The sequence below is a fragment of the Mytilus trossulus genome, chromosome 4 (genome assembly GCF_036588685.1).
Source record: "Mytilus trossulus isolate FHL-02 chromosome 4, PNRI_Mtr1.1.1.hap1, whole genome shotgun sequence".
Classification (NCBI taxonomy): domain Eukaryota; kingdom Metazoa; phylum Mollusca; class Bivalvia; order Mytilida; family Mytilidae; genus Mytilus; species Mytilus trossulus.
In genome coordinates, this window is record NC_086376.1 from 15,866,757 (window position 1) to 15,875,617 (window position 8,861).

General features: G+C 32.1%; 2 protein-coding genes across 2 annotated transcripts; one reads left to right on the forward strand and one right to left on the reverse strand.

The window, feature by feature from the left end:
- Positions 1-2,006: 2,006 nt before the first annotated feature.
- On the forward strand, positions 2,007-3,506 carry LOC134716453 (uncharacterized). Its single transcript, XM_063579453.1, has one exon. The coding sequence runs from the start codon at positions 2,007-2,009 to the stop codon at positions 3,504-3,506; it is 1,500 nt and encodes a 499-aa protein (XP_063435523.1).
- A 2,542-nt stretch (positions 3,507-6,048) lies between these two features.
- On the reverse strand, positions 6,049-8,522 carry LOC134713753 (uncharacterized). Its single transcript, XM_063575041.1, has 2 exons — positions 8,083-8,522; positions 6,049-6,988 (listed from the first exon to the last, which is right to left on the reverse strand). Exons 1-2 carry the CDS (start codon positions 8,363-8,365, stop codon positions 6,342-6,344), a joined length of 930 nt encoding a protein of 309 aa, XP_063431111.1. The 5' UTR covers positions 8,366-8,522; the 3' UTR covers positions 6,049-6,341.
- Positions 8,523-8,861: the final 339 nt, after the last annotated feature.

Below are 8,861 nucleotides of genomic sequence, written 5' to 3' on the forward strand. Positions count from 1 at the left end.
GAGATATCTTATTAACTTATAGAGATATCTTATTCAATTGGTTATAAATATATCTTATTTTATATATAAGATATCTCCATAAGTTAATAAGATATCTCTATTAGTTTATTAGATATCTCTATTAGTTAATAAGATATCTAATAAATATGTATTTAAAAGATATCTTTATAAAGAAGTAAGATATCATATATACTTTATAAGATATATATTACTAATTAATAGAGATATCTTATTAACTTATAGAGATATCTTATAAACTAATAGAGATATCTTATAAACTAAAAGAGATATCTTATTTACTCTCAAATTAAATAAGATATCTTATAAAAATTAAAGATATCTTAATACTTAATAAGATATCTTGTTTAATAAATAAGATATCTTCAAATTTGAATAAATATAAAAACGGCGTGCCATAAATATTTACTGTATTGTACATAGCTCAATTCCATTCCATTCAATTTAATTTTATTTATTTTTAAATTTTCAGCAGAAAACAGTATTTCTAACAATTAAATTGAACTGACGTTGACACACGGTAATCACTCTCATGTTTTTATTTACATCGATGTCAATCATCCGGTAAAGATGAATATTCATTACTACCCTCGGTGGTTAACGTCCCTCGATGGTTAACTTTAAGTGCCTACCCTCCCGGAACACCGTAGATCCCAGTTATTTAGTGGGGTTCGTCTGTCTCAATCTCTAGTTTTCTAGATTATGTTTTGTAGAACAATGATGTTTTTAATCCTTCGATGTTTTTCGATTTACGGTTAAAGCGTTGTCAGTTTGTTTTCTACTTGTGAGATTGAATATACATTTTTTTGTAATCTTAAACCTCTTGTATTTTAGTACTAGTAAATCTGCATTAAAAATGTTTTGTTGACTGAAACGCTGAGATCAGAAATAGTACAAACAATCTTTTTTTTTAAATTAAGGAATTGAAACAGTAGTTTCTAGAAAGTTTTGTAACTGCTGAATTCTGTAATGCCTCGTTTGGTCGATATGTAAGTCTTTTGATATTGAAAGGACCAACATGATTTTGAGAAACACTGACACAAGACTTCCACCAATATGTATCCTCAATCAGATGCACATAGGTGTATGTGGCAGACCCACACAGGGACAGTAAACCATGTATGAGAGGGTCGTACACTTTGTACAATAACACGATTAATATCAATACGGTAACCATGGATACGTATTTTTTAGCATCCATGCAGCCAAAACCTTTAGGATCCTTTAGCGGTAAACCATGCGTGAGAGGGTTACAGTCGTTCATTTTGTACATAAAAACGATTTATATTAATATGAAAAAAAAAGAAATGGCAGCTTTCTTGATAAACAATTTAATTGACTCTTTTGATACTGTGATCATTAAATACTATAATGTATATGTGCCTGGCTGTCTATTTAAACTATTCAAACATGTGCTTCAACTATCATATCGTGTGTTGTATTGTCTTCATTGTTTTATTTATTTAATTTATTTAATTAAAGATACACATATTCTGAAGGTAAGCACACATACATTAACGTAACTACCAATTTAAACTACAATCATTTTTGCTTTTGTTTTTCAGTAATTGTTATATACACTTAACCATAAAACCAATATTTCTACAATGTAGCCTATCCATATTCTCAATCATCTGACCAAAACATCAATGGAAACTGTTTTCCTTTTTTTGAAACGCAGGGTTCTATATTTCAACTTGACTGTATTGTATAGCTTTTTTTCTTGATGTTTAAATATATATCCTCCCTTTTTCAGATGTTGTCTTACATTTGCGACGGGATTTCTTCCTTTGAATAGTAGCTATAATAGAGAGATACTTTATTCGCTCTTTCGGTTAAAAATGACTTGTAGACAGAAGTTCAAGGTTCGAGTCCCGTATGAGGCAATGTAATTTTCGGATATGAATCATGCTCTCCGGTTACAAATCTAACATCTCACATAGTGTCGCCATATCGACGGACTAATGCTGTTCTGTTAGAAATACACGATGGTTTATAATCGTCTCTTTGCAATATTTGCTTTGGCACACTTTCTTATCTGCAGCTTTCTACTTTTAAACATATTTAACAATAAAACACCAACAAACAGCCCAATAGATTACGGTATTGACGAAATACCTCCCGGTTTATTTGATGACACCAATGATTCAAGTAAAGAAGTACAACCAAATATGACTAAAGTAAATAAAAGGAAAGGAGAAATTACAAGAAAAACAAAAATGAAAGGAAACCTGACATTTAAGATAGTATCTCCGAAAATATCAAAAGTGATAAAATTATTGCCGACAACCCAAATAAAAAAGGATACAAAAAGAACCCTAATCAGACAGGACGAAGATGACTTAGAACAATGGATGTCCTATGCAATAAAATATTGCCATGGCTATATTATTTCATATGCAAACTTATTTTTTGAATTATCATTGGTTGTTATAAATCCAAGATTCAGTCATGGAAACAAAGGAGGAGAAAAAATAGAATCTGTTTTGAACCAGTCGGAAGAAAGAGAATACCTCTCGTTAGAAAAGGGATATTTTCAGATTCCGTGTTTAAACTGTACAGAGATTTCAAAAGACACGTTTGGAAAAGATGACCCTAAATCTAGATGGGTTAACGTTATACAGTGTTCTAATAACACAAATGACATAAGTCTTACCAGGTGTTACGATTTTGCTATTGCTTTAACTAGGTTTGAATATGCTAATTTTTATCACACCATGACAGACTGGTTTAATACTTTTTTAATGGCAAAACTTTTTAAGAGAACGAAACGGAATTTAACGATACTATGGATAGACGCACATCCAAAGGGAATGTTAGATACAACGTGGAAGACTTTATTTGGAACTATTATACAAACAAGTTCTTTGAGCAAGCCTCTTACAGCAATGAAGTTGATATGGGGTATAAATGGGTACGACAGTTTACTCAACCAACACCATCTGTCATTTATTCCTTATATAGAAGAGTTCAGAAAGTTTTTCTTGAAATCTCATGGGTTAGATGTTTCACATAAACTTAACTGTGACCGAGTCAATATCCTTGTAATATTAAGACATGATTACATCGCTCATCCCAGGAATCCAAAGGGGAAGATAGCAAGAAAAATGAAAAATGAAAACGAAATTTTGACCAGTTTGTCCAGTCTTTTTCCTAGTGTTGATGTAAAAGGAGTTCAGATAGACAGTTATTCAATGAACAAACAATTAGAATTGGTATCGAAAACGGACATTTTGATTGGTGTACATGGTGCCGGTTTGAGTCATACTCTGTTTCTCCCAAAACATGCCGGAATTATAGAACTTTATCCTTTTAAGGTCAGTCTAAGAAAAGAAAATTTCAAAGCATTTGCTAGATGGAGAAAACTAACGTATATGTCCTGGAAGAATTTGAAAGAAGAAAATGAAGACAACGATGTTACATATGTTCCACCTAATGATCTTACGGATTTGGTTGCTAAAATGTTGAAGAAATTAAGATCAAAATGATGAATAAAAAAAACACAGTGAACGTAATCTATTTACACAGAAAAGAGAGATTAAGGGAATACTGAAACAACAGCACCAAAGGTAGAAAATGCCGATAATTAATAGACAGATGTAATGCAAAGAAGACACAAAAGATTTGAATAAAAAAATTACGTGTAACACAAACAAGACTTGAAAGCAATATGATTAAAGTGAAACTTGTTAAATACGAGTCATGCAACTTTCACGGAAAATAGACAGAGAGGTACAAAAATATTTTAGTACCGGTTTCTTATAAAAAGAAAATGTACTACGAAGTAATTCTAAAAATATGCATTATCTCTTGTTAGCTTTTTATTATTATATTTCCATATAAGGCCAATACGACTCAACTGATCGAAAACAGGTATAAAACACATATTTACACACTTTGGCTCTGTAATGTTTATTGGTTGTTAAGGTAACAAAAGATAATCTTGTTTCATGCAGGAGGGAGCGTTGTGTAGATTTAGACATTCGGGAAAGTCAGTGATTGGGTCCGAGGGTATGGGGGTGTTTAAGAGGGATTCTTGTGTTCAGTATCGGACACATTTAGAGAACATCCCCATCCAGTAAATAGCGTATTTGCCCTGGAGTATATAAATGGGCGATGAATACAATTCTGGGCTGTCTATATTCTTACAGAGGAAGACCAACTTACAATAGTGAGTACGTTACATAGCTGTAGGAGGTCGATGCCACTGCTGATGGACGTTTCGTCCCCGAGGGTATCACCAGCCCAGTAGTCAGCACTTCGGTGTTGACATGAATATCAATTGTATGGTCAATTTTATGAATTTCCTGTTACAAAACTTTGTATTTTTCCAAAAAAATAGGGATTTTCTTATTCAAGTAATAGATTACCTTAGTCGTATTTGGCACAATTTTTTGTATTTTAAGTCCTTAATGCTCTTTAACTTTGTACTTGTTAAACTTTATAGCTGTTTTGATATGAGCGTTACTGACGAGTCTTTACAGACGAAACGCGCGTCTGGCGTATTAAATTATAATCCTGGTACCTTTGATAACTTTTTACACCACTGGGTCGATACCATTGCTGTTGGACGTTTCGTACCCGAGCGTATAACCAGCTGAGTAGGCAGTACTTCGGTTTTTACATGAATATCAATTATATGGTCAATTCCACATAAATTTCCTGTTACAAAACTTTGAATTTTTCGAAAAAGTAAGGATTTTCTTATCTCAGGAATATATTACCTAAGCCGTATTTGGCACAACTTTTGGGATTTTTGGGTGCTCAATGCTCTTCAACTTTGTACTTGTTTGGCTTTATCAATATTTTGATCTGAGCGTCACTGATGAGTCTTATGTAGACGAAATGCGCGTTTGGAATATTTTGAATTATACTCCTGGTACCTTTGATAACTATTTGATAGGAGGACAACTTGTACTGGGGAAATTATGTACTGGGTACACGTTTTTCTAACATTGAAAGTTGGTAAAGCAGACTGTCCTACTCTGAGGACAGACTGCAACAGTACGCATTGTTTGTTAGTGACAATCTGTCCTACTAGGAGGACATGCAGTACCAACCCGGACTGTCTGGTAGCACTATACTGTACCAGCCCGCACTGTCTTGTAGAGACAGATTGTCCCATTAGGAGGACAGACTGTTAAATATTTATGTTCATGAATATATAATTGTATTAATGTTTATTTTTACTTTGTATCGACAAAGAGCTAGTGTATATACTTTGGTTCATTGCGCATAGTATAGCTAGTTATAGTTTTTAATATTGTCATATTGTTTGTGGACAACTTGGATCCAAGTAATTACTGGAACGGACGTTTGAGATATAAACGCCTGGTTACACGTTACAGCTCTAATATATCCAGGTATCAAGGATTGAATCAAAACATTAAAAAAAATAGTAAATGTCTTCTTCGGGTCCGTTAATATTTTGACATTTGAAATGTCTTTCTGAACATAATACCTGTCAGAAAAGAAATATTGACTATTGTTCAAAATAATATTTAAACATACAATAATTTCCAGCTAAACAAGATTTCAAAGATGTCCAGATAGAGAAATTAACGATAAACAAAATAAAATCAATGAAAACAAAACAAAACAACAAGCCAGAATCATTTTAGATACCAGAATTAATCTAATTTAGTTATAATTAAAACCAAAGTTAATGTCTTTAAGATTTTTTTAATCTTTAAATGTATAGTCGGCTATGCTATATAAATAAACTCATCATAGATACCAGGACTAAATTTAGTATAAACGTCAGACTCGCGTTTCGTATGCTAAAGTCTCATCAGTGACGCTCGAATAAAAAAAAGTTTAAAATGCCAAATAAAGTACGAAGTTGAAGAACATTCCTCATACTTTTCTAAGACATCAAATCGGATGTATTCGACCATAAGTGTTCATAATTAAAGGCAGTAATATCTAGAGTTTCTACGTGATTTAAAACAAAAGCAATTTTATTCAAAACATTTATTTAATCTACTATTAAAATTGTTGAATATCGTTTAAACTGTTATTAATATTTATTCAAACAAAATAAACAGGAAACCAACAATAATGAAAAGGAAAGTGTCAATGACAGATAACTAAAAGTTATGTTGAAAATCTTTAACAATCAATTGACGAAATGTAAGATGTCAACAGAAATAATATACAATCACCAACAAGGCAAGCCAAAGCACATGTTGTGTTAAGTTGCACAGACTTCCGTTAATCTTTCTTGATTATTATTGAGTAAAACAGCACATGAAATGTACCTACAAATTGAAGGTTTGTTTGAAAATTGTGATTATTTATATTCATAATTGTCTATATACAAGTTACTCAAATGATTTTTTGTTTTTCGACGATGGCGTGTTTACAGCATATGTTGACATTCGTCCGTTCAGATAGTGTGGATCTTTCTTAGTTGAACCCATTGTGTTTTCTCTCCTCAGTTGATGATGTTTAGGTCCACTGATTTTATAACTCTCGCCTTTGTTGTTGGCATTCTGAAAAGCTTTGGTTAATGCTTTGATATCTTTTGATTGGCTAGTCAGTCTATCCATAAGTTCTTTGCAAACCCCATGAGTTTCTTGCTGCTGCCCCCTCAGATCTTGCATGGCTTTTGTGTGCTCACTGTCAGTTTTTCTCCTATCATTCTCCATTCGCTCAATCGCAAAGTCTTTCAATTGTATTTCCTTCTTAAGGTAATCAATATGAGCATTCAGATTTTGAATTATTCTCTCGAGTTCTTCATTTTTTGTGATTAGCGCTCTGATATCACTATCTCGCTTGCCTGTGTGTTCTTTGAGTTCCTTTATATCTTCTAGAGTTTTTATTCTTTCCACATGTGCCTCTTCAACCTTCTCCGACTTCAGCAGAAGCTGGCCCTCTAATTTGTTGACCCGACTTATCAAATCATTAATGGTTTCGTTTTTCTCAGAAATATTTTCTTCCATTGATTCTAATTTCCATTCTTCAGCTCCTATAACAGATACAATAAAAATATTAGTATATGTAAATTTTAAACGTGCATAGTGTTTCTTTATTTAGGATGTTTTCTGTTTTTTATTTCTTTGCTGCTATGCAAAAATATTTTTCGAGAAGTGAGGATATACTATTTAAGATTATTAGCATATGATATTTACATAATGTGTCTAATAACATAATTAAACAAGAATGTGTACATAGTATACACGGATGACCAAAACGTACTATAATTTTCTATGTTCAGCGGACCATGAAATTGGAATCAAGACTCTAATTTGGCATTACAATTAGAAAGATCATATCATAGGGAACATTTTGTACTCAGTTTCAAGTTGATTGAACTTCAACCTTTTTCAAAAACTATTTTGACCAAAAACTTTAACCTTTAGCAGGACAGATGGACGGATCGACTAACGGACGGACGGACGAACAAAATCGAAAACATAATGCTCATAAATGAGTCATAAAAATAAATAAGGTGCTATAAGAAAAGTGAAATACCGAAATCCGAGGAGAAATAAAAACGGAAAGTCCCTTATCAAATTGCAAAAACATAAGCTCAAACACATAAAATGAACGGATAACAAGTGTCATATTCTTGACTTGGTACATGAATCCACTTATATAGAAAATGGTTGATTGAACCTGCTTCTACAGCTAGATAAACTGCTGACTTATATGACAGTCGCATAAAATCTAATCATATTGACAACGATGTGTGAACAACACAAAAAGACAAAATAGGTGAAAATGTCAAAACGGGGTACAGCAGTCAACATTGTGTTATAATCTAAGTCTCTATAAAATCAATCAAATATGTAAGTAAGAAACAGAAGAAAATAATAGTTTCAATTTTATTCAAAATACACTTTTCGGTTTCATGAGTTGATCAATTTGTGTGATTACGAAATGAACAATTAAAGAAGAAGAAAATTCAAATGAGCAACACATGATTCCCAATTAGATTGTAAGCGAGATACCTATTAAAGTTACTGATAAATGAACAACATTTTGACTACCAGTCATATATTTCAGACTTTATCATCTGTTAGAAAGTTTCAGTATGTAGATATAGTATCAATTGTGTACCTTTTTCGTGCGTATTCTTTATTTCCTCTGCAATGTGATTATTTCCCGAAGAAGTTAATGCCACCAAAAAATATTCATAACATTTCCTTCCTCTCCGAATCATAACATCTAGAAGATGTTGGCATTGTTCATCTGAAGATTTTTCCATACCAATTCTGTTCCTTTCATCCCAAGTCAGACAACCATACTGCAGTAAAAAATCCAGTACCTCGCCAAGATTCGTAATATTTTTCTTCAATATTCTGTTGCATTTTGAAAGAGCTATTTTTTGTGACGTCTCCATAGCAAAACATTTATGGAACCTCTGACACCAAACAAAAAACCACAACTGACTAAACAAGAACTTATAATTCTGTTATAATGATTTGAATCAATTTCAATATATGACTGTTCATTAGATCATATAGGATGTGTGACTCTAATAAAGAGATAGTCATCTAATCATATTTGTCATCTTTAAACTGTACATTGATAACAAGTATGATAACTTATAGTCCAGTCAAACTAAGATTTAACCTCAAACTAATTGCAACAGAAAATGTTTTAGTTCTAATCTAAAGTATTATGCCCTTTATATACACAGAAAAAAGTCCCATAAAATCTAACTTGAGGAAAACTCAAAATCAGCATTTTAAATTTCCTATGGAAATTTACATTGGGAGGGGAGATAACTCTTACAAAAATGAGTCTTTTTTGTCAGTTTTTGGTTGTTTTTCTTGAAATTTATGTAGAGTATGATACTTTGATGGTGTTATAAGTTTGTATTTGACAAAATTATA

Excerpts from the sequence above, each read along its gene's own strand:
- LOC134713753 (XM_063575041.1), bottom strand. The coding sequence starts at position 8,365 with ATGGAGACGTCACAAAAAATAGCTCTTTCAAAATGCAACAGAATATTG. Across the intron at positions 6,989-8,082 it reads AAAGAATACGCACGAAAAAG|GAGCTGAAGAATGGAAATTA; the intron begins GTACACAATTGA and ends TATCTGTTATAG.
- LOC134716453 (XM_063579453.1), top strand. The coding sequence starts at position 2,007 with ATGGTTTATAATCGTCTCTTTGCAATATTTGCTTTGGCACACTTTCTT.